The sequence below is a fragment of the Aspergillus homomorphus genome, assembly GCF_003184865.1.
Source record: "Aspergillus homomorphus CBS 101889 unplaced genomic scaffold BO97scaffold_3, whole genome shotgun sequence".
Classification (NCBI taxonomy): Eukaryota; Fungi; Ascomycota; class Eurotiomycetes; order Eurotiales; family Aspergillaceae; genus Aspergillus; species Aspergillus homomorphus.
Genome location: NW_020291889.1, coordinates 1389518 through 1413809, shown reverse-complemented (window position 1 = coordinate 1413809; position 24292 = coordinate 1389518). Strand labels below are relative to the sequence as shown.

The 24292-nt window shown below is 54.1% G+C and overlaps 7 protein-coding genes across 7 annotated transcripts; 3 read left to right on the top strand and 4 right to left on the bottom strand.

The window, feature by feature from the left end:
* Positions 1 to 115: 115 nt before the first annotated feature.
* On the bottom strand, positions 116 to 1498 carry BO97DRAFT_420908 (uncharacterized protein; the record flags this gene model as incomplete). Its single annotated transcript, XM_025696688.1, has 6 exons — positions 116 to 176; positions 227 to 333; positions 389 to 826; positions 887 to 1196; positions 1258 to 1398; positions 1464 to 1498. 6 exons carry the CDS (start codon positions 1496 to 1498, stop codon positions 116 to 118), a joined length of 1092 nt encoding a protein of 363 aa, XP_025555760.1.
* Positions 1499 to 3011: 1513 nt separating this feature from the next.
* On the top strand, positions 3012 to 4257 carry BO97DRAFT_456293 (fungal specific transcription factor domain-containing protein; the record flags this gene model as incomplete). Its single annotated transcript, XM_025699157.1, has 2 exons — positions 3012 to 3825; positions 3891 to 4257. Coding segments are annotated over 2 exons (894 nt in total), but the record flags the coding sequence as incomplete, so codon positions are not given.
* A 675-nt stretch (positions 4258 to 4932) lies between these two features.
* BO97DRAFT_475355 (ATP-dependent 3'-5' DNA helicase) lies at positions 4933 to 9106 on the bottom strand (the record flags this gene model as incomplete). The annotated part of the gene is made up of 3 exons (XM_025700401.1): positions 4933 to 8407; positions 8723 to 8861; positions 9073 to 9106. The coding sequence occupies 3 exons, from the start codon at positions 9104 to 9106 to the stop codon at positions 4933 to 4935; spliced, it is 3648 nt and encodes a 1215-aa protein (XP_025555758.1).
* A 614-nt stretch (positions 9107 to 9720) lies between these two features.
* On the top strand, positions 9721 to 11638 carry rgsB (putative RGS domain protein (Rax1)). The gene is made up of 3 exons (XM_025694636.1): positions 9721 to 10357; positions 10431 to 11157; positions 11210 to 11638. Exons 1-3 carry the CDS (start codon positions 10203 to 10205, stop codon positions 11444 to 11446), a joined length of 1119 nt encoding a protein of 372 aa, XP_025555757.1. The 5' UTR covers positions 9721 to 10202; the 3' UTR covers positions 11447 to 11638.
* A 2487-nt stretch (positions 11639 to 14125) lies between these two features.
* BO97DRAFT_336666 (putative 2-deoxy-D-gluconate 3-dehydrogenase) lies at positions 14126 to 15101 on the bottom strand (the record flags this gene model as incomplete). The annotated part of the gene is made up of 2 exons (XM_025691465.1): positions 14126 to 14794; positions 14970 to 15101. The coding sequence occupies 2 exons, from the start codon at positions 15099 to 15101 to the stop codon at positions 14126 to 14128; spliced, it is 801 nt and encodes a 266-aa protein (XP_025555756.1).
* Positions 15102 to 19549: 4448 nt separating this feature from the next.
* Positions 19550 to 22069, top strand: BO97DRAFT_420902 (uncharacterized protein; the record flags this gene model as incomplete). Its single annotated transcript, XM_025696687.1, has 9 exons — positions 19550 to 19646; positions 19699 to 19790; positions 19843 to 19991; positions 20072 to 20199; positions 20247 to 21131; positions 21190 to 21227; positions 21283 to 21468; positions 21527 to 21874; positions 21935 to 22069. The coding sequence occupies 9 exons, from the start codon at positions 19550 to 19552 to the stop codon at positions 22067 to 22069; spliced, it is 2058 nt and encodes a 685-aa protein (XP_025555755.1).
* A 137-nt stretch (positions 22070 to 22206) lies between these two features.
* On the bottom strand, positions 22207 to 24132 carry BO97DRAFT_383260 (FAD-binding domain-containing protein; the record flags this gene model as incomplete). Its single annotated transcript, XM_025693349.1, has 4 exons — positions 22207 to 23052; positions 23125 to 23522; positions 23615 to 23831; positions 23890 to 24132. The coding sequence occupies 4 exons, from the start codon at positions 24130 to 24132 to the stop codon at positions 22384 to 22386; spliced, it is 1527 nt and encodes a 508-aa protein (XP_025555754.1). The 3' UTR covers positions 22207 to 22383.
* Positions 24133 to 24292: the final 160 nt, after the last annotated feature.

Below are 24292 nucleotides of genomic sequence, written 5' to 3'. Positions count from 1 at the left end.
TTGTTGCGAAAATTGACTCGAGGACTTTTACCTCACGGAGTGTAGATTGGAGGCTCACAGCCAACGGCTAGCTCGTAGCGAGGAAGTTGTTTCCGATGCTTGGCATCTGTGCAGCTCACCATCCGAAGCCCATCCGAGATTCGTATCTGCCGTTGTTGCGCATTGTCCAGAAGTTTCTACCTCAGTCAGTTCTAAGAGTCTGACATGATCCATATGCCTTTCGTACGGTGGGGGAGGGAATGTGTTGTATTCGAAAATCTTGCTGGAAACATTTCCGTCCGGCCTTATGATGCCAGGAGCCATATAGATGGAGAATGGAATTGTGTTCACGATCTGTAGCCATATTCAGCTTCTTAAATCTTGTTGATCTCTGAGTCAATAGACATACCGTGTCAACTACCTGCCCATTGTCATTGTGGAATTCAGCCGTAACGACCAAGGAATGGGTGATTGTTATTGTTTTCGTTCTCACGCTCTGTGAGCACAAGGCCAAGCTCCGAGGCAGACACACTGTCGGGCTAATGAACCATTCAGTTCCGGTACAACTGACTAATTCACTTTGCTGGGTAGGTGACCGTGTCACCTTGAACAGGGTATAGGTTCTCGATGAATTAATGTTAAGGATGTTCAGCGCTGCTTGTGTTGCGGTTGCCTCTAATCGGAGGTGATGATTCTCTATCACTTCAAGCGTGATAGCAGAAAGTTTGACGTCTTTTGATGGCACTTTGAACCCACACTCCACCGAAACTATGGACCCAAACGGGATCGCCGAACTGGGTATCGACGTGGAATGCTCTATACCTTGCTCCGATTCACCTCCGATGGTCTTGAAGTCTATCAGCGGGCTCACTCCCACCGCACTGGAAAATAAAAGGGTGGCACGTACCAAAGGAGAATCCGCGTATAGATGACTCGGATCCATGTCAGGAAGCCTGTAGATACTTAAGGCTTGCGATACGACAATGTCTCTCCGGTAACGACGCTCAATAATCGCACCAAGCTGATAAGTGTGATAATTATGCTCGGGTCCAATGGAAGTCTCATAGAGGTCGCTAGGTAATGGGATGTCGAACAGGAACTCGTAGTCTCCAGCTGGCACTTGGAAAGAGCTTTGTGTTCTCGATGACGCCAGTACTTGTTCTTCCTTGTACGTGATGAGCTCTCGATCTTCGGTGACCATATCATTGTTCCGGGTACTAATGCAACCAACAGGGTAAGGATGAGCGTAATTGAAGTATAATCAGAGATAATTCTCACATTTTCAGTGTCCCTCTGAGCCTCACTTTGACGACCTTGACCCAGATGTTCTCAGGGAGTGAGAAGCAGAATGACCCTGTGACTGAGGCGTGAGACCCAGGGGACTGCCTCACTGGTATGAATATGCACGATTTGTCGAGTCTATAAACAAGTCATTGGATTATGGGAAGCAATGTATCGATGGGATGAGAACGCGACCAACATACCTGAGGTCATAGCGTGGTGTCTCCTTGCCAAACATTGTTCGAAGTCAAGTCAAGAGATCTCAGGATGACTGGCTAGATGCGTAATTTTTGTTTGATACACACGGATGGAAAATGCGGTGTCTTCAATCGAGGATGGTTGGATTTACTTATATCGCCAGGGCTAAGCGGACCTGCCTAATCGGGGTTGGAGCTCCGACTTCCAATGTCCTTCATCGTCCTGTACAACACCTCGACCATGGACTTTCTCTGCACCATATCTTGTTATTCTCAATCTTTTTCTCTTTGATATCCAACTCCGAGAAAGTTCTTATTCAAAGGAGCGTCTCTCAGCTACATGAATAACATTCTTACCGTTGGCTCTAGTGATTTCCGCGAGAAGACCGCAGAACACTCAAATTCAACGACAAGGGAAAGCTAGAGTGCAGGTGATATGCGCGACTTAGTCTACTCGATGTCGATGAGCGTTCAAGTGCCTGCAGGTTGCTAAAGGTGGTCTGGGAGCTGTCGCTGAATGTGTCTCTATGGCAAACTGGACAACAGTATGGCGACGTGCTCCCGCTCATCGAAAGCCATCAATCCACTGGATATGGTCTTCTACAGCTACAGTGCGACAGAATACTGTTAGTTTCCGCTGTGCCGCGTCTCGCGCTACGTTCTTGATCGATTTAAGGTGGTCTGATGTTTAGCAAGAAGCAAATGGTTGACCAAGCTTTCACATCTTGGGCAAGACTGCTTGGTGCGCTGTTCAGATTGGCGTATCAGCGCGCGGAGGCTGCTATGGCTGAACCGGGTGGCTTCTAGAGGTGTCACAGCAAGCCGCTACATGCTATTATCAGTTGTTAACTATCAGCTTGGGTAGTCTTCCCATTCACTGTCGGCAGAGCGGATGCAACGACGGAAGCAAGTGTCCGCATTCGGAAACTCACCTCCGCGCGAGTCAATTGAGACAAGATCGCCAACTGATTTCTAAAACTCCCCTCCATCCCTACCTTTCTATGCTGCTCAAAGTACACGTGTCGGACATTTTATTATTATGCAGCTTGAAGTCCTAACCGGACGTGACGGCAGCAATGTTACACGAGAGCATTTGCGGCGAGCCTGTACTACCTGCCGTCAAAAGAAGGTGCATGCGCTCTTTTGAACCCTGCTTGATGGACATCGGCACTCACCAGAGTAGAAACGATGTTTCCACCATAGGTCGCGCTGCCTCGAACGGTCGACGCAGGTGGACTCTTCTGTTCTATGTGAACGACAATGCAGTTCAGACATCGTTCCACAGCACACACTCAATGCCTCCACGCCGAGTCCATGTGTTGGGGAGGAAACCAGTACTTCGCCACTGCACGAAATCAAAAAACAACAACAACAATAACAACTCTTACAGTCAACAACCACGAGTCTTTCAACCATCAGGTCGAAGACGAGAGAGCTCGCGCCTTTTGCGTGTGATACTAATCCTGTCGTGACGCTCTTTGACAACCCGAAATCAATACTCCCAAAGGGCCAATCTCAGAAGGGGGATGTAGGAGCATCGCTGCACCATGAACGCTTTCTCCTCATTTCAAAGAGCTGCAGCACCCCCTGCTATTACCTGGAGGCGTTTTGCAAGGGTCTAGAGCAGGCGATGAGGACCTTGTGCCCCTCAAATCTCAACAGGAAGCCCTAATCGACATCTACTTCCGCCGAATCCACCCATTTTTGCCGCTGCTTGGCGAAGATGAGACACGGTCTCAATCCGCAAGCGGCACAATCCCTCTTCGTCTGCTCCAGTCATTTTGCCTGACTGCCTTCAAAGACAAAAGCGCGGCACCTTCTCTAAATCTGGGCGCGGACCCAACTGTCTTACCGCCGGAAAGATTCAGCGGGCTGATCTATGCCGCTATTCTGAACAACCTGCCTAGAAAGGAAGAAAGAAGGGTCCTCACGAACCCGATCCTCGCACTACTGTCCCTCCACGGCTGGGGTCCCCACGGATGCGAGGATTCTACATTTATGCTATCCCAGGCAGTCCACCACTCGCACACTCTCGGTTTTCACCTGGCCAGGCCGGGGAAAGCGCCCTCGAAGTCGTCACGGGCGCTGTTCTGGTGTCTCTGGAGCCTTGATCGATGGAGTGCCGCCGTGAACGGCAGGCTGCTCATGATCCACGACTGCGACATTTGCCAGGAGGCAGCCGATGTTCTCCCGCTGTTCCAACCTTCCTTTCGAATCTGGCTTCGCATCGCAGAGCAACTGGGCTGGGTGATCAGATCATGTCGCCCGGTAATGGCTGGGAATCAAACCGAACAAGATCCCGAGCTCTGCTCTTTCGAAGAGATTGTCGAAGCTTCGAAAGGCTGGGGTACAAGTGATGAAATACTTGGTAAGCCAGTTCATTCGTCCACCTTCGAGCATCAATAGCCGTGACCTCAACTAACAAACACAAAGGACCGCTCGAACTCTTCCACCACGCAATCATCATCCTATCAACACATTCAAAAGGCCTGCAAGGCCGCTCACGGTTCTGAGCGGCCAAGATCCGCCAAAACCAGTCCCTCTTAAGCGTCGCAGCCTTCATCCGCAGACACCAGCAGACGCGAGATCCCCCTCCGATATCGCTCTCCGCCTACACGATCTCGCTCGCCGTCTCCGTGACAAACAGCCAGCTGAAAGAGACCCAACTTCCCAGCGCCCGCCGTCTCGCGTAGAACACCTCGAGCTGTTCCACCAATTCCTGAAATTGCTGAGCACAACCTGGTGGCTAGCAGCCGTGATGACGCAGCTCAGCAGGAACGCGCTGGACGGCATTCACCGGCGGGAGCAGGACCACGACATTCGCAAAGACGGTGCAGCTGCAGTAGCCCAGCCACTGATCCCCAGTCATCCTCACATCTCGTCCCACCCCCACAATACTATACCGCCGGCGGATCCGGCTGGAGACTTCCGAAATCCCGAAGATCATCCTCCCACCAACGACGTCGACAATAACAGTCTCTCAGACGGTGCTAACCGGAACCCCCTCATCGGACATAGTCTGTCTCCTGGAGAGCTGCTCTACCTTATCATCGTCAGAGTACGCGGCGTATTATGACAGCTTTCTTGAGAATTTCCCTGACCCTAACTTTCCGAGCTTTCTTTCGGGTGAGCCGTTCTTGGCTTGATAGGGGAGTTTTGGGATATAAGCTTTGGCTGTTTGGTTGTGTAGTAGGAGCACTAGAGGGTTCCCGAACATATTACGAAAGAAGTGGATAGAGAAGTGCTACTGCCGTCCGTGTATTCTTGTCATTGAGTATCGCTGAGCGAGCTATATCATTAGATTTGTTCATAGTGCCATACTACCGACTCGCGGGAAGCAGGGGAGGATTGTAGTTGAATCAAACATAGCCAGATATAGAGTGGGAGTTGTAGGTGGTATATGCATTTTACTTGAGAGTCACGACTCTTGCTACTAGCGCCTGGTGTGTCATGGACAGATAGAAAAATACTACCCCTAAGACCGCAGCGGCACCTCAGCCGCAGGCACGACCGTCTCCAGACCACCTCGCAGCTCCTCGCCGCCGACCCCACATACCGCGCTCAAATCCACCTCCTCGCCCCACGGCAGCGCATCGACATCCACCTCCCACCCCAGCAGACAGCGCAGCACGACCCCAGCGCCCGCCTTACTCATGACCTCATTCATCTCCTTGCACCGCTCGTCACAGACGCACTCCAGACAGCCCTGCGGCGTGAGACACTGACAGGCCTCGATGCGCGCGACGGCGCGACGCAGCAGGACGTCGACGAATTCGAAGGCCTTGCTCGCGATACCGGAGCCGCAGGACCCGCCCTTGGCGTCGTAGAAGGTCAAGCGCGCGGGTCGCTGACGCGCGGGGGGCTGCAGAATCTTCTGGACCTTGGATTCTAGTTGCCGCTTGGTCCGGCCGTCGTCCGCGGCCAGTCGCAGCCCGCGGCCGAGTTCCTTCTTCGCGACCTTGCACTCGGTGCGCACGTCGCCCGGGGAGGAGATCACGAAGGTCGGCAGGAGAGAGAGGATGGCGTGTTCGGCGGCGTGGATGGCCGCGGCGATGTTTAGGTTGTGCGAGCGCAGGATGTCCAGGGCTCGCTTGGGGATGTCTAGCCACATGCCTTTCGTGTAGATGTCGATCGGCGGGTTGTCGACCGTCACGGCGTCGAGGATGCGGCCGCGTTTGTCGATCTTGAAGAACCCGTACACCACGGCATGGATGCGGATCGAGCCGAAGAAGGCGCGCGTGGCGGGTTCCGCGGGGAAATCGACGGAGCGGCTTCGGGCTTGGGCGTTTGAGGCGCTGATGGTGAATGGGTTTTGGTTGATGAAGCGGATGGAGTCGGTCTCGATGGGGTCGATGTCGGTGTAATCCCGTTGCATCGTGTTCCAGTCGACATGGACCCGGATGACGCGCGCGAAGTGGCGGTCGGGGTAGAACTCTTGTACAAGGTATGTTTGGCCCTGATGGAGGAAGATCCCCCCTTCATAGATGGTGAAGAAGGCGCGCGAAGCTTCGACTTCTTCGAGGACAACGTTGCGGGAATTGGTAGTGTCGATGACAGCGAAATGCTGGTCTTCGGTATCGCGAATGGCGACACTGCGGGATGGTTGCGGTCGGAAGCGCTCGTGACAGTGATAATAACCCAAAGCATCACGGGTGAGGCGAGTTGCGGCGAACTCGGCAAGCTGGGGTCCAAAGTAGGCGCTGTCTTCGTCGGGGCGGATGGGCATCTCGAAAGCGGCACACTGGATATGGCCTTCAAGGACAAGTTCGTTGGTCAGATCAACTTGAAGCTCGCAGTTAGGTTTCGTGAACAGCTCCTCGGGGTTGCGCATATAATGTTGATCGGTCGGATAGCGATCGCCCACCAGAACCGAGAGTGAATCCTTGTTACGCCGACCGGCGCGGCCACTTTGCTGGCGAAGGTTGGAGATAGAATAGGGAAAGCCAAGAGTGATGACGGCGTCTAGGGAGCCAATGTCAACTCCCAGTTCTAGCGCATTGGTGGCCACGATGCCCATTAGCCGACCCTCAAACATGTCCTTCTCGATGATGCGTCGGTCTTGCGGGCTGTAGCCGCCGCGATAGCCCATGACGAGCTTCGCAACCTCAACGCGACCGAGATTCTGGCATTCTGTTCGCACAGCTTGTAGGAGAACCTCGCACATTTTGCGTATCCGACAGAACGCGATTACTCGAGCACCACGTAAGATTAGCTGGCAGAACAGGCGTGCGGTTTCAGCGACGCTGTCCCCGCGGCCGGAGGCTGGGTCGTTTGGATCTTTGAATGGCGTATTCCAGCACATAAATTCCTTGCGACCCGACGGTGAGCCATCGAAGTCGACCAATTTGACATCTTCAACCCCGAAAATGGCTTTCATGTGCGCTTCCGGGTTGGCTACCGTAGCCGAGCAGGAGATGAACCGCACTTGGCGATTTCCTACAGCGGCGCAGATACGTCGCAGACGACGCATGATGAATGCGACATGGGATCCGAATAATCCGTTGTAGACATGCAGCTCGTCGACGACGACGAACTTCAGGTTCTTCAAAAACGTACGCCAAGAGCTTTCTTGAGGCAGGATAGTGATATGTAACATGTCGGGATTGGTGAAGATGATGCGCGCCTCATCTCGAATGTGATTTCGTGCAGCCATAGGGGTGTCTCCGTCGTATGTCTCAACGATGGTGTCCTGTAGGCCATCCAAGAACTGGAGCAGTTCCTGCATACTGCGTCTCTGGTCCTGTGCCAAGGCCTTGGTGGGAAAGATGTACATTCCGCGGCTGGCAGGGTCTTTCTCCAGTTCGTGTAGCATGGGCACCTGGTAAATCAACGATTTTCCGGAGCTAGTTGAAGTGGAGACAATAACATTGTGGCCATCGTACAGATGATTGATGGCTTCGGTCTGGTGGGCATAGAATTGGGTAATGCCTTTAGTGTTATAGAGGGCATTAACCAGATTCTGAGAGAGTTGGAAGTTCAGTTCTGCGTATATGGGAGGCTGTGCTTCAAAGACCCGATGCCCTTCTGGGACAATCTGTGCCGTATACCAATCCATCCGTCGAATCTCTTCCACGATTTCGGACATTGATTTCCGAACCTTGGGAATCTGGGGTGGCGCTTTCACCGACGCCATGACCGTCATCGCATCTTCGTCTGGGGGCACGGGAATCCATGCATCCTTCTCTGCTTCTAGTCGTTGAACAGGATCGACTTTGTCGTCCTCGCAGCGGATAAGGAAGTCGTCGATGGCGTCGGTGAACTTCTTGTTCCGTTTTTCAATGAGGGCTAGCATCTGCTTCTGACTGTATACCGGCATTTTGAGATCCTCATTTTTCATTTTGCGACGAGGCTTGGTCGGTTCTCCGGTCTTTGCATGTCTCACTTCCCGCTTGAGGTCTTGATCAACGAGCTCGAATAGAAGGGTCTTTGTTGGAACACCATCCGCATCGGGAAGCATATCCCGACCATATCCCAGCTGCTTAACCTCTCGCTCTCCGGTGGTCATAAGCTCCAGCTTGTCATCGTCAACGTATTCAAAACGAACTGCTCGTGGGACGAGAACCCGAACACGAGCAATGTCCTCCACTGTCAGCTCTTGACCCTGCAACTGCGCTTGCACGGCTTGTTTGATGTTGCTGAACGTGGTGACAAAGTGTTTTCGAGTGCAACAGAAGGTGTATACGAGGTTGAGAGCGCGGTGGGTGCGTGACAGTTGCTTGAACGTGTCGGGCCACGGGTTGGACGGTGTCCGCTTGGGGGTTGCGACGGCTCGTTTGCGCTTTTTGCCTGGCTGTGTCGCTGAAGACTCGTCCGCTGTGGTCGGCTCGGCTGATCCTGATTCAGCTGTCGAAGAATCGTTTTCGCGAATCTTCTCGATCGGTTCCTGCGCTAGAGGCAGGGCCGGGGTGGCGGCCACGGTGGCCTCGGCCGGCTCTAGCAGTTCATGGGATCTTTTCCTGCCAGTTTCGGTGGATGGACGATCCACTGGAGCTTTGGGACGGGCCATACCCGCACCTCATTGTGGAAAACAAGAAGGTCAGTGCTGTTCGCGATGACTGGCACCTGCAGGAGGAGGTGTAGATTAGTACTCCTGGGCGGGCACCGAGTATTTTATTTGTTGTCGCTCATTGGTTTGCAAAAATCTCGAGATGGTCTGGGCCCGGAACCGGGGCTACTTTAATCCCCAAGCACTTTCGGTAATAACCTAATCGTCCGGGCAGTACTCCGTAAATTTGGCATCATCGATGTTAGTTCCTACCACTTACGATGTCGTAAGGTACAATCCAAACGGCACCATAACTCCCTCTTTAGTGTGACCTTGGTGTAGCTGAGCATGCTCAAGCAGCTCAGATTTGATCACACTAAGCTCAATGCTTATTGTGTCGCTCAGGCAGTGCATCAATTCTGATTCACTGGATACATTTGAGTGCACAAACAAGAGGAAGTCAGGGCATCAACCCAAGAGCAATGCCTAGCACAGTGAGCCATCGATTCGGCTTCAATGTATGTTGCTGGCATGGCTGGTAGCCGTGCTGTCTGGTCAGCTGCAGACTAATTGATACTCTACGCAGGCAAACGGACTGCAGTTCGTCGGTGAAACTACCTCTTTACTTACTGAGCAATGTGCCGCAGAGCAATCCATCTCGCATGATGCAGTGCGACTGACGTAGATGATTAGATAGGTCGCCTGCCAACGGCCAACGCTCCTTTTGGCAAGGTTATTTGGTTCTATTGTGACGATCAGGAACCCAATTAAAAAGAGACCCAGCCACGGCAAGGCGAACCGATGGGGACTTTGATAGTGGAGCCGTGCCGGTTACTTTTTATAGGCGAGAAGAGTCGAGTAACACAATGGGGTCGCATAGGTGACGTAGCTGATCTGGATATGCTGCTTTGTGCTTTAGCAGCGGCCTGTTCTGCCTGTTCGTTTGAAGTTCCTCTAGTTCAGCTACTCTGTTCATTAAATCTCAAGATGGTCAATTAATGTTTTGAGCTCGTTTGGTCGATCATCGACCAGCAGGAGAGTGGAGCCAGTCATTTCGGATTAATGTTGTTGCGACCACCGAGAAAACCTGCGGCGTCAGGCACCCAACGATCCAAGGACTAAAATAGTTAGTGGTACTGCAATATTAATCTAAGGGCGCTTTTTTGTGGCTGCGCGGGCTGGGCTGGCCATCCACTACTGGCGGTTGCAGTGGTCTAACTAACTAACTACCTTCAAAGTCGTTTCTCTCCCACCAACCAACCCCCCCCCCCCCCCTCCTTCTAATCTTTCTCTTCCCTGCCACTCCCGTCCGTTCGTCTTGCTGCTGTCTCCGATTCTACTTCCCAAGTCCGCTGGATGGCTTGTGTTGCGATTCTGTGATCTTCAGCTGGAGTCGGTTGGGTGTTTTGTTTACTGCCTCGGGTCCCTCTGCAGGGACTCCTGGCTTGCACTGGCCCCGATCCCGCGTGTCTTTGCTGGTTTCATGCCCAAATACTAATTAAACCCCAACGTGTGCCGGTCCTTCTTTTATCGTCTCCAACTGCCCTCGTTTGAAATCACTCACCCTCGCCGTATACCACTTCTCCCGTGCTACTCCCGGGTTGATCGTGCCGCTTGGCTTACTCCTATTCCCATTCAAACTCAATTCGGACTCCGGGTTCGACGTTCATTCCCCTTTTCGGCCCCTCAATTCGGTGCGACACCAAGAACGCAGCGCGATAATAACACAGTCATAGCATTGGCTCTACACTCATTCAGCCATGGCGTCGCCTTCGCTTTCGGAGCTGGAGCAGCGCAACCGCCTCCCCACCTTATTTGAAGTTCTTAGCCGGCGGACCCTCGCACCCGTCGATCTCTTTTCCTTCTACATTTATATGCGGGACCAGCAGCGATCGGTAGATTATCTTGATTTCTGGTATGTTGGAGGCACTCAAGACACCCGAACTCAATTGCGCACAGCGAGATCGCTAACGGAAAGCTTGCACCAGGCTGGACGTTTCGCAGCACATGTCCCTCTGCCGTCACTACGTTCGTGAGCTACGCCGGTCTGTTCTTGTCGCGACACCTGATCTGGAAAAAGCCGACAGCATAGGCTCTTCTGCCGCCCTCGACAATATCGAGCATCTGAATGATATCCCACTAGTCGAAGCGGGACCCTCAGGTTCGCGCCATGCCCTCTATGATCTGGAAGACCGCGATGCGAATCAACGACTGTCGGCATTTCTTCGTTCGGACGGTCATACATCAGGACACTCCCCACAGAGCAGCCTAGGGTCGCAGAATGTCGCCCACATGGCATCGAACGAGCAACTCCCGCAGGATAGCTCCGGGACTCGAAACGACTCGCCGTCGCCAGGACACACTGTGGCACGTGCAGACATCCGCGCAAGCGCAGAGAAGATTCTGTATACATACCTGCTGCCCGGGGCGGAGAGAGAAATTGTTCTGCCGGAGGAGATGGTCACTACAATTATCCATCATATCGAAGACAACGGCCGAGATGACCCCGAAGTTTTCGACCCGGCCAAGGACTATGTTTTTCAAGCGATGGAACGCGATGCATTCCCCGGTTTTCTGCAGGCAAAGGCGCTGGGCAACCTAGTACCCTTGACGATCATTGCCCGTCTGGCATTTGCTTTAATTAGCTTTGGTGGAGGATTCTGGGGTGCCTTTTATGTCGTTCTTCGCAACAAGCCTCGATATATACGGTGTTGGGTACGTCGGCTCCATTGCCCTGGGACGGAAAGTCTTGCTAACTTGGTGACAGTTGATACTGCCTTTTGCCGTTGCATCCTACTTCCTCGTTTCGTACCAGTACAAACTCGACCCAGTCATGGCCTTCCTCGGCTACAGCGAATACACATTTATGAATTGGTCACCTATCCGTGAACCATACGTGCGGAAGCTCCTGAATAAACGCGCCACGGCAACTGCTTTGATTGCCTTTTTCGTGGCCACCGCGCTGAGTATTCTGTTCATCTTCGTACCCGGCACCATGCTCTAGATGATGCGATCCCTTTCTTTGTGCCAAACCTGGCTTTTGACCTCGACATAATGCAGCGCCATCTCCTGACCATATATCCCTTTCGTGTTATTATTTTTATCTTCGATTCTAGTACTTTCCTCTATGGCGGATCACAGATCGCCATCGATCGGCCGTCTAATTTAGAATAATCTGGATATTGTGAATCTTGGCAAAACTTCGTAGGTAGTCAGAATGTAAGCTTTGTGGCTTGGGAAGTCGAGACTGAGGCAATGGTCCTGTTCGGTGTAATAGACTATCGACTGAAAGTCTAACAAGCTATAAGTCCGCAACATGGAGGTACTGCACTTGTGCTTGCTCACGATTCCTGCCATGTAAGCTAGTACCGCGTAAGAAAGTGTACATGCAGGACCAACTCGATTTGCGATCGGCCTGGACGAGATAAGAATGACTCGGGGCGCGATAAGAGTTTGCACTGTTTGCAAGGAATCGCGCGCGCGTGGTTCCGCTCCTTACCCGTTCTCAGCGTGTTTACTCTCCTCTACTCTCCTCCCTCCCTCAACCATCGCAGTCGTGGATACTCGGGTTATCTCTACGCTGTCTTTTTCATATACTCGGAATCGCGACTCTCCAAGGCTCTTTGACACCAACAAGTTTCTATTTGATTCATCTCTTGTGCTTGCTGATGGTGGACAAGCTCTCATGTGTTTCCTGTTGGTTTTCGGAATCTCCTCACCTCTTTGCCGCTCTGGCAATCCCATACAGATCTTACCCCCTGTTACGCTCTTCAGTCCGCTGAGGAGTTTAACCCTAATGTAACCCCGTCGGTTCGGAGCCAACGGCTTGCCGATGGCAAGTTTCACGGTCATGCATGGCGGCTGAGCGCTGTAGCCGACTCGTCCTCACGGATCGAGGAGGTGAAAGCGCCCCCGATACTCAGAGCACACCCGCGGGTGGGCATAAAGACGGTTCACCATGCAGCGCCCGCCACAGGGAGCGCGTCGGTTTATCAATGCTGAGTGTTACGTGCTGATCAGATAGGATGGTTTCACTATGCCTTGACACTGAGAATCGAGAGAGAAGGCAGGTGGAGCGTGCCGGGCACCGTTTGGTGTCACTGGGAGCTCATAGTGGCGCTGATGCAAAAAGAACTTTCAACCGTGAGCTTGATCATAGCTTGTACGAGCTGGTTTACTCGAATACGAACAAAACAAAGGGGTCTTCGGACGCCAGCCTTACACACAGGTCATCGGTGTTTGGATTGATCCACTCGTCGGAACCGGTTTAATCTCCTGGATTGCCCAGCTTTTCCAGTCTTTCCTGGCGGATTAAACCGAAGCGAGGTCAGTTGCAAATTGATGACTTTCCCCATGGCCGATCGGATGATGCCATGGGGATGCGGCTTGTTCGTCACTTTCCGGCTTCTTCTCAAACCAGTCTCTTATCATGCATTATGTATCTTTCTCCGCCCTAGCCGGGTAAAGCGGTTGGTCCTCGGTCAGTGTACCTTGCTTGTCCCGCGCACGCTCCCAATTCGAGGGTTTCTGGGATCTTCGCTCCCTGCGTTCCACCTCTCGATCTCTGTGTGTCCCGTTCTGGAATAGGCTGGTGCGATCCGCGAATCACGGCACGTGCCTCCGATTTGCGCTTCTTGCAAGAAGGTCCAGGTCGACCGTGTTAACCATCTCTTTGCATCCGCGCGTGCAGATAGATTGATGGGCGCTGACTCGGCCATATCTGCGGGTATGGTCCCTCTCCTCGGGGAGCAGGAAGCGGTTTTTATGGATGTTTTGTTTGTCCGCTTCTCCATGCCCCCCACTGCCATCCTGGCGGTGGGGAGGAATCAAAATCTAGTCCCTGGGGGTACTGTATCACACACAAGAGGTTGGGAATCCGTTGGCCTTGGGAACGACGTGCGATCATGATCTTTCCTTTCGCAGGCTCGAGATTTGGGAGATAGCACGCTTGGTCGGAGAGCTTGAGTCGCGAAATCCGAGGTGATCCAAGACCGAAAGCTCTTACAAGAGGGCGCGAGATATCTCCGGCCATTGACTGCGTCCATCGCGCTGGTGCCGTCTGTCCTGACCGTCGCTTCGGTTCTCCGTCCCCGCATTTGTCGCGTTAGTCGACTCTCATTCGCCATACCGTGCAACGTCGGCCTCCTGCGTCCTCGGATCCGTACAGGAAGCTTGTTACAGGACCCCCCGCAAGGGCGTCAAAGCTCAGTGCTTGTCTGTCTCGCATGTCTGTTGTTTCTGGGGCTGTAAGGGGCAGGTGCTGTGTGGGTCGCGAAGGGAGGAGTGCGCTTCAGAGATGTGGTGCGGACAACGCAGGAGATGAACACGAGGGACTGGCCTAGCGCGGTGGACCGCCGTTCTCTCACTGAGGGCTCCGGTGAGGGGACGGCACCCTTTTTTTTCTCATAAGTACCCCTGCTTACCCCCGTCCGTTGCATAGCTAACTACGATGGCAGAGACGTTCGACCGGGCGGCACCCCGATCTTGTCCTAAACCCAAGCTCCGTCGAGTAGAATAATAGACTATATACAACAGAATATAAGCGTTCCGGGGGAGAACCCCCGGACCCCCCTTTTCTTTCAGCTCCCTGGTATATCTACACTCTCAACTAAACCAGAATATAACCGTCCTGGGGGAGAACCCCCAGACCCCCCTTCCTTTCAGCTCCCTGGTATACCAGAGATTACCGTCCCATCCATCCCCCATCAACAGTAACCACCTCCCCAGAAACATACGCGCTCGCCCTTCCCGCCAGGAAAACAACAACCCCCTTAAAATCCTCCGGCCTCCCCCACCTGCCGGCCGGAATCCGCGCCATAATCCCCTTATTCCGCTCCTCGTCCTGAATCAACGCAGTATTCATATCAGTAGCAATATACCCCGGCGCAATCGCATTCACATTGATCCCCCGCGCGGCCCACTCATTCGACAGCGCCTTCGTCAGCTGCGCCACCCCGCCCTTGGCCGCCGCGTACGCCGGCACCGTGATACCCCCCTGGAAGCTCAGCAGCGACGCCACGTTGATTATCGCCCCGCGTCTGCCGTTCCCGGTACCCCCGGAGGGGGGCCGCGAGAGCAGGTAGGCGCCGAATTCGCGGCACAGCGTGAAGACCGACGTCAGGTTCACGTTGAGGACTTCGTCCCAGTCTTCGTCTGGGAATTCGGCGCTCGGGTGCCGGCGTTGGATGCCGGCGCAGTTGAGGAGGATCATTGGGTGGATTTCTTGGGAGACTAGGGCTGGCAGGATGGCTTTTAGAGCTTTTCGGTCTGATAGTTCGGCCACGTGGATGTATGCTTTTCTCTTGTATTGGGTTTTTATGGTGTCGTGGGTTGTTTTGTTGGATTCGTCGCGCTGCAAGTGGATTAGTTTGGGGTTCTAGGTTATGGGGTTCTGGGGATGGATTGACGTGCCAGGGGGCTGAAAGGAAGGGGGGTCCGGGGGTTCTCCCCCGGGAACGCTTATATTCTTGTTTGTGTGAATGGAGTGCTTTCTGGGATGCGGGGGAGGGGGGATAGTATGTATGTACCTGGATTAGGACGATATCGGCGCCTGCTTCTGCCAGTGCGTAGGCCATCGCCTGGCCGATGCCTCGCGTGCCGCCTGTTATGATGGCGGTTTCGCCTTCTAGGGAGAAGAGGCTTGGGAGTGTTGTTGACATTTTTGTTTCGTGGTGGTGGTGGTGGTCGTGTTTGCTGCGCGAAGGTCAGGTGAATTGGGCAGCTCAGTCGATCCGAGGGAGAACAATTGAGGTATAATACAGTAATGCGAGCTCGATTGGAAACCCCTTCGTCATCAACTTCGCGGCAATGCTCTCTTATATGGACCTAGTCATGGACACCCCTCATTACTCTCATGCGGGGCAGGCAGCCCACTACTTGCCCGAATAGGCGCGGCCAATTGCCGACCGCGGGCGAAGACCGAGTGCCCCCGCGTCCGGCTATTGATCTTGCCGGTTGGGGCTTATCCGGCGGGACGGTGTTTTACCTTACTGTAATCCGATACATGGTCATCACGTGAGGATCACGCAATGGTTCCTTGTCTTCGTTGTTCTGACATTGGAGCACAGTATGAAGGTCTGTACTTAGGACGAACTGTCATGTCTTCTAGTCCGTGACGGGGACCGGGGTTCTGCCTGAAACGTTCATTTGTTTGATTGAGGGTAGATATACCAGGAAGCTGAAAGAAAGGGGGGTCTGGGGGTTCTCCCCCAGAAACGCCTATATTCTGGTTATGAGGTTAAGTTGGGCCGGGAAGTTGAAGGAAAGGGGGGTCCGGGGGTTCTCCCCCGCAACGTTGATGTTAGTGTTTGTAAGATGGCGCTAAGACGGTCCAATCATTAAACTGTCGATGGTGTTATTGTACTTGATTGAGGACTGTGCCTACGTCATTCAGAACGTGTATAGGCAATCAGTTGAGCTATTTATAGTGGTCTGATTCAGTCTGGTAACCATACGTGATAAAAGTCAACCGATTCTACAATCTAGACTCTTCAGAGCAAGATCGAAGAACCGTGAATGTATAATCATAGATACAGAGAAGTAAAAATCCCGTGGCTCCGCGCCAGCAGGGATGTGTATGTGGTATCGTTGCGCCAAACGTCGCCAGCTAAGTAGAAGAGATAAAAAGGATAGATGGTCTGGGACCCCATAAAACGTTCATGGAAAGGCATTTCTTGCCATTCATTTCACCTCATTTGCATCCGAGAACGGGCTTTCCACTCGCGGCGGCATGTGTCGGCTGCTCCGGTTCGAGCGGGTCCCTTCCGGGGTCTCGAGGAGCGACGATGTCCGCGGGTTGGGTTCGGCCCGGGGATGGTTTTGGAATGGGCTCTGGCTGACGGCAGGGGAGTCCTCGATCACGGTGGCTGGACGCGACTGCGCGTCGGTCTTGACGGGCTCGGTGGCGTTGTCGCTGCGGGCCTGGCTAGTACGCTTGGTAGTGTCTTCCTCGTCGGATGAACTGGCGTCGAATCCGGATGTAGGGGCTGGGTCTTGCTGCTTGGTGCTAGCGGACCGGGATACGTTCGAACTGGTGGCTTCGGACTGTTCCTCGATGGGCTGGACGCCGGATGGCGCAGGGGTCGCTTCCTTCTTCTTCTTCTTCGATGCACCTCGAACCATGACTGGCTTGGCAGTCACCGTCCGGGCCACGATCGAGCTGTTAGTGGTGGCCGCAGAGAGGCCGGCTTTGGCGAGCTGGGCTTGCGTAATGGCGGGCACGGCGGGTGCATCCCCGTTGGCTCCATTGATGTTGACCACGGCGGCCCGCGTGCGCATTACCTGTTGCGCAGGCATCGGACTGACGATGGCGTTGTTGCGATAGATGGTGGTGGCCACACTGCTGCGCAAGCTGGGGCCAATACTGCGACGCTCGTTTGACATGTCGGACCAGGCGGAATCGCGCAGGTCGCCAGGCATGAAGAAATGTTGGTCGGGATGGGCGCCCGGGAGCGGTGGAACCGGGGGAACAAGACTGCCGGGGGTTTCGGGGGGCGACCGGTTGGTGACGCCCGGAATGTAGGCGATTTGGATCACATTCGAGGCGCGGGTGAGAACTGTGGAGGCGATCGAGTTGGTCGACTTTCGTGATTGTCTGGTGGTGTCGGCAGCCACGCTGGACTTCTCGGCTTCCGATGCTTGCTGCTCCTTGCGCTTCTTTCGAATGAAGAACCACCACACCAAGAATGTCACTATTGCAATGAACGCGATACCACCGACCACACCCCCTGCGATCGCCCCGGCGTCCGTGCCGCCGCCACCGGAACCACCTGAGGAACCCGAGTCACTGCTAGAAGGAGCCTTGACACATTTGGTAGTGGCGCACTGGGTGCAAGACTGACTGATCATCGTACATGTGTAGCCATCATCGCAAGTCGGGCAGGCGGGTGCTGAGGAGGAGCATTGGACGCAGCTTCGAAAGGATAGGTGGGAACGGGGGTATAGGACTAAGGAGGCGCTGGTTAGCGACCGGATCATCGAACTGAATCAGGCCGTGGTACACCTACCATTAGGAGTGGTGGAATCGGATGGGTGGAAAGACATAATGTGAGATGGACGGGGTGGTGATGGGAGAAGTTGTTGATGGGCGAGTCGGTCTGATGGGTCGTAGCAGAAAGGTGCGGCCTCCGAACAAAGAGGCTAGGGAGAAAGAGAGACGGAAAGGGCGAAGAAAAACGAGTGGCAGGCCGATCAACGGCGTAAGGAACGTGGGCTATTGACTTTGCGTGAAAAAAAGAGTGTAGTGCTCGACAGACGTCAAGTCGTGAGAGTTGAATGCTAGGTCATACACGAGAGGAAGCAGAGGAGGGAGGATGAAGAAGAAGTTAGATGAGCGAGTGGATGTCGGTGGACAGAGACTCGGTCGGAGATTGGCAGGCAACCACGCGCATAGCAGAATGCGAATGGGAAGTGGAGCACCGTTTGGGGCAATGAGAAGTGGGTAGGATACTTTTACTTTTTCCCCCTCCCAGTCGGAATGTCTGCAAGTGACTGCACCGTTCACAGGCAGGGCATTGAGCAGGAAGTGTCCGGAAGGGACCACGCGTGGGTGGCTGCCAGGCACAGGAACAGGGGCAAGTCAGGAGAGAGAACCGTGGATGCAGGTGGGAGAGGCGGAGAGAAGGAAGCAGAAGAGGGAGAAAAGGGAGAGAGAGGAAAGAGAAGGGAGAGAAGAGAGTAAGTAAGTAATCAAGGAATAGTCTAATATTTATGAGAAGCAGAAGAAATAGATTAGATGAATTGAAAGCGACTGACAGGAAGGATGGGGGAGGGGAAAGAGACTGGGGAGAGAGAGAGAGAGAGAGAGAGAGTGAGAGGGGAGTGGGAGGAGAGAGGGAAGGAGAGAGTACGGAGTGCACAGTAGACTACAGTACGTATAGTACGAGTAAGCCACAACCAGAAGGTGGTGCGGGCGGGCGGGCGGGAATTGCGTTGGTTGGTGGAGTGCCGGTTTAGTGCCGGCCTATTCTTTCGGGCTCAGTTTCTCTGCCGCATTATCAAACTCACTCATCTCATCTCATCTCATCATCGCAAACAGTCAGACAGACAGACGGAGACTCTTCCGTGGACAAGGCAGAATTGGAGAGTTCTTCATTTTCCCTATTCTTTTTACTATACAGACAACTGCATCAATCTCCATCCGTCCCTGACACGGACCCAACATCCCCGACCCAGAGGATCCTCTCTCTCCGTGTCTCAAGTTGCAGAGTCTCGACCTCGCCCGGTCCACGTTGCTTCCTTCGCCCGGAAATTAACACGGCTGGTCAGACGGAACTGTCAAATCAGCGGCTTGCTCTCCCACCCAGACCCATTCGGGTCTCTAAATCAGTCAATTGACACGACTCCATCTGCCGAACTCTGTGGGTGATGTGAGAGATCCAAAGGTCGATCAATCACGGTCGGGGAGCGGCCTGGTCATGTGATCTGACTGGCTCCCCCTGACGGGCGTTGCACCAGCAAGCAAGCACTCAGCCCCCCTGGCCCTGGTCCGGTGCTGACGGTATATTTTGGGAGGTCGTACAACGCAACACCTCTAGGTTATCTTGACCCGTGGCCGGTTCTAGTCTCAGTGATCTTCACCCGCGTAGTGTCGGTGCTTATCCCGGGTTTAACTTTTCATAGTACACCAATTATAGAATTTCGATGGTTTCAAGGCTCGATCATCAAGACAGTCACTCAACAATTTATCTGCTCTCGAGTATGCGAGCTAAGAAACCATTCATGAATCAAAGTATGTCTTTGGGCAAGATGACTGCAGATCTGAATTATCTACTTGATTCTTATCGATGCTGAGTCTTGATGGTACCATGCTCAGCCCCTCAAAAGATGGTCAAAGAATGAGCCATGATACAATAATTATAAGCACTTCAGGACTTGATTACGGTCATTGCACTTCGGAGTTATCAATGCGAAGCGATGCCATGGATGACAATAGCTGTGATGTCTACCATACCTCATCAACCGCTCTTCGACGACCCGGACCCAAGAATGACCGCGTAACGGCCTTATGACTCAAACTCAACACGATAATAGGTCTTTGACAATGAGTTCGTTTTGCCAACAATGTCATCCTGTGTGAAGTTGAGATCTCAGGACTATATATCGAACAATGCTTCGGAAACCCCCTAGAACTGACAAAGGCCCCAAACAGACGGTACTGACGGGCCGGGTCACTCGCTCACGCAAACCTGCCTCCGTGATTGCAGGTATTTATCACTGTGTAGTTCTAAATGCTCATAACTGACCGCACTGCAGCAGACAAGCTGCCTGAAGAAGACCTGGACTCGACTCCAGGCGGTCAGGAGACTGGCCTTCCGCCGGTGCAGGGGAAGCCACCTGCTTGGGCAGAGGTAAGCTTCGTACACCGTAATTGATAGGTCTAATTTCGCTAAATGGCTACAGTCTCGTCCCGAGTTGTGTGATGCCCTCCCTTGGTTTCGATCGGCCCAGGGAGGCTACTACTACAACGGGAGTTTGTGCTACGGGTGTCTATTAGACGCGGATTCGGGCATTCGGGCATACGTCGATGATGAGGTCGTCATAACAAGGATGTGAGTGCTAACGAGAGAGAAAAGACCGGGGTTTGAAGCTTTCACTGAGCGGATGAAAAAGAGACTAACATTACTTTTAGTGGTGGTGGGTGTATCAAGGACGCTGAGGGAAACCTCGTGCTGCTCAAAGATCAAGATACCGATAGTACGGTCCTAAGCAGCGTGATGAACAGCTGGAAATGGAAGAACCCGATTGGCCTCATCATCGGTAAGTTGCTGCCAATCCTCCCAGCACCTATAGCTAATTGCGCCCAGGGGATCGAAACTCGCAGCTGAACAGAAAGCTACCGCACCGCTACAACGTAATGGCCTATTTCCGCATCACGGACGTCTGGTACGAAAGGATTGGCACTAAGAAGGGGGTCAAAGTGCGATTTGAGAAGCTGGATCTCACAGAGGCTAGCTGGTGGGCGACCACCGGCACATCGCATCTGCCCATTGAGCAACGGGACTTTGCTCTAGCCCCAGAGACCAAACGCTGTCCGACTTGCAATCTTGAAAGCAAGCAAGTGTACAAGGAGGGCTGGATGTGTCTGACGCCGTCGTGCGCGCGGTTCTGGACGCTAAAAGGGACCGCGCCCCGGGGCACCCTCACATTCAATGAGGCATTTCTCAACGCCCGCCTGCCGCCAGACCCGCAAATCCAGCCTCACTTTGACCTGGTCCCGGACCTGCTAGGAACAATGCGCGAAGACAGCGGCGATTTAATCTTCAAGCGCATCGCCTGGAAAGGTATCGTCTGCCCGCTATGCTCGAGGTGTATAGCTCGGAGATTCTGGCGAGGCTGGAAGTGCTCCGACGAGCTCCTCCACCCACCATCAAAGCGATCGCACCAGTGCAGCTTCGAACGATACCTCAAAATCTCTCCTCTCTCTGTACGGTCCGTGATTGAAGAGTTCGAGATCCATCCCGCCAAACGGGCCATTTACTTCGACCCAAAACTCCAGTTGCCGCATATCGACGACAGATCTCTATATCCGTACAGGAAACTGGTATATAATCTCCCAGGCGTAGGCACGTTGACACATCTTGTCGCCAACCGGGCGATCAACACCCGTGCCAACGGGCCAGACGATCTGTTCAGACAGCTCCAGTCCGTGGACTTGGGCTTACAGCGGTATCCGCTGCAGCAAAGCATTGGTTCGTGAATTCCCACCGCAAGACCCCTTGTTCTACCTACGCTAAACATGCATCGCAGTCCGTGGCACCCTCACTGCCCACTACGCAGTCAACTATGTACGACCTCTACCCCCCCTACCCTCTACCGGAACCAGAGATCTAACCTCCCCAGGGCTGTCCATATAAATACGTCGTCTCCGTCGATTCCAAGGGCTTCAACGAAGCCTGCGACGAGGTTCTGCGAGCCCTAGGTCGACTAACCTGGGCGACGCAACAAGCCGTCAGCGAGGCGGGTGACCAGTTTCTGGCGCCGAACGAGCTGCTTCTCCTCGGGTATATGGAGGACATGAAGATCGGAGTACGCAGCCACCACCAGCCCCATTTCGTTTGCCCCGACTAATCCGGACACAAAACAGTACCACGACGACGGCGAATCCTCCCTCGGTCCGACGATCGCCACCCTCTCCCTCGGCGCCCGCGCAAGCATGCTCCTCCGAATGAAGTCCAAATACTACCACGGCTACACCAAAGCCAAGCGTCTGCTGGACGGCGACCCCGTCCTGGAGGGCTGCGCCCATCACGCGGAGCGTCGAGCGCTGAAGGACAAGCTGGACGCGGCAGCTATCACGCGAGCCGAGTACGACGCGCAGCGGCGGACGCTGCTCGGCAACCGACGCGGGGAGGCGCCGCCTTGCATCAAGATCGAGCTCAACCATGGGGATCTGGTGGTCATGCACGGGGAGAAACTGCAGAAGTTCTACGAGGTGAGTTCGTTGACTTTACCCGACAGGAAGGAAAGAAGGGCTGACGAAGCACTGCACTAGCATTCGGTGGTTCCCGAGAAGAACCTGCGGTTCGCGCTGACGGCGCGGTACATCAAGCCCGAGTTTGTCGACGAGGCGGACGCGCATAAGGGGGCATTTACGCTGACGGGCGATCAGGTTTATGATGGGAAGTGAGGGACTTCTCTTGCTTCCTTGTCTCGGTATTTTGGTAGGATTGGAACGTGGCTCAGATACCTTTTGCTTTGGTAGGCGTGATTTGATTATATTGCTTGTCGTCAGATACCGACAACACGAATCAACATATCTAAAATAAGCAAGCACTAACTCCGAATCACCCGTAAGATTGCAGCTGTAACAAACCCAAAGAACAACCTTTATGCCTCCAAACTCCATGAAGCCTCACAACCATCATATGAGTGTTCCGGGGAGAACCCCCGGAACGCATGACTAGTATAGAATCCAGCACGTAAGTGTTTCCGTGTTATGCACTATACCCTCCAATTCTCCAACCCATACGCCAAAGGAACAGGATGATACGTGCTAAACCGCTCGAAGGGATCCCACCGCCGTTTTAACGCCGCCAAGCGCACCAAATTACTCTTCCCATACAAAACCGCCGCGCCCTCATCGCCATGTGCATAGTTATTATACAGCACCAGCTCGCCGTCAGGGAAGCCACTCGTGCGCGCAAACCGCTCCCGACTCTCAACCACCCACGCATTGACCCCGTGCTCGGCATCGGGGTCCTCGTCCACGAACGTCGCCTTGAAGAGCACGTGCGTCTCGATGTCGCGGAACGCGTACGCCATCTCGTCTTGCCCGGCAGCGGACTTCACAGCCTGCGTGGGGAAGCGCGAGAAGACCGCCGACGCCGAGATCCGGTCTTTGTAGGTCCGCGCGAAAGAGGCGAAGTAGTTCGTGTAGGATTCGAAGGTGGCGACGTCTGTGCGCTTCAGGCCTGCGCCGCCGTAGATGAGGCGTAGGTCGTGGGCGCAGGGTGAGGCATCTTCGCTGAAGAAGAGCTTCGTGTAGAGCTTGTTCCAGGGGAGGACGGGGTTGAAGCGTTCGCGGAGGGGCTGCAGGGCGCGGAAGCGTTGGATGTAGGGCTCTGCGTTGGCTGCGGGGCCGTAGTAGATGAAGTTGACGAGGATCGTAGGCTAGATCTCGGGGTTGGGTCTTAGTGATCATGCTCTTTAGGAAGTGGGAAGGGACAGGGGGAATGGATATACCATATCCAACTTGACATTATACGACAGAATTACCGTCAACGCCAGGAGAGCCGGCAGCCCGTCCTCGCCATCATCAAACGACCGCAGCGTCTCCCACACGCTGCGGTTCGCGCTGGCCGGGAACAGCATGTCGCCCTCCAGCACCTGCCCGCTGTTCGTCGCCTCGTACACTGTGTAACTCGCCTCGACCACCACCCCGAAGTTCCACCCCGCTCCGCGCAAGCCCCAGAACAGCTCCGCGTTCTCTGTCCGCGACGCCCGCACCACCTCCCCCTCCGCCGTCACCAGCGTCACGCCCTCCAGCGCGTCGATCATCAGCCCCCTGTGGCCCTGGAGCGGTCCGATCCCTGCGCCGAGCGTCGCTCCGATACTGCCTACGCATTGCGCGGCGCCGGTTTCTTATGCGGGTAGTGGTTAGCTATACTGGATTGTAGGATTGGGGAGGTTTAGAAGGTCAGAGGAAGAGATGCAAATGAGCATGGGCACGCACGAATTTCCTTGCCAGCGGCATACAGCACATCCCACATCTCCTGAAACTTAGTTCCGCCGCCGATCGTGAGGCGATTGCCTGTCTCGTCTAGCCGCGCATACCGCAAGTTGCTGAGGTCGATGTTGATGCCGTCGCGCATCGTCTCCAACGTCGCCGAGACACCATGGCCTGCCCCCGTCACGAGGAAGGGGATGTCATGCTGCGCGGCCAGTTTGATCTGTTTCGATCTATCAGTTCCGCTTGAGTCCCTGGAGAGCAAAAGAGAAGATGGGTACAATATGCTGGATGTCCGACACGGTAGCTACTTTGATAGCGCCTGTATACGTCGGCGCCTGGTACGACGACCACCGCTGCTGGACCTCGTCGGTCCAGTTAGCCCAGGAGGGGTAAATGATTTGAGCGGCGGAGGACAGCACCGGTCGAAAGAGGGTTTCTAGATCGGTTTGGTTGTGGGCGGGGGGATAAGCCCGAGCTGTGACCGCGAGGGCCACTAGGGTGAGGGCAGAGAAGCACAGCATCTTTTAATAGTCTCACTGCCTGCGTGCTTCTCTTCGGCTGCGACCAAGATGTGTCGAGTTGAAGGCGCAATGCTCTAGACCCTGGCTGAAATATAGCCCCGTGTCAGCGCATCCCGGAGGCGATGGATCCTTTGGTCCAGTTGGTCCAAGCCGCTAAATT

What these genes read in the sequence shown, in the direction of transcription:
- rgsB (XM_025694636.1), top strand. Translation starts at nt 10,203, where the DNA reads ATGGCGTCGCCTTCGCTTTCGGAGCTGGAGCAGCGCAACCGCCTCCCC. An exon ending in GTAGATTATCTTGATTTCTG is followed by an intron (nt 10,358 to 10,430) that starts GTATGTTGGAGG and finishes AGCTTGCACCAG; the next exon opens with GCTGGACGTTTCGCAGCACA. An exon ending in CTCGATATATACGGTGTTGG is followed by an intron (nt 11,158 to 11,209) that starts GTACGTCGGCTC and finishes ACTTGGTGACAG; the next exon opens with TTGATACTGCCTTTTGCCGT.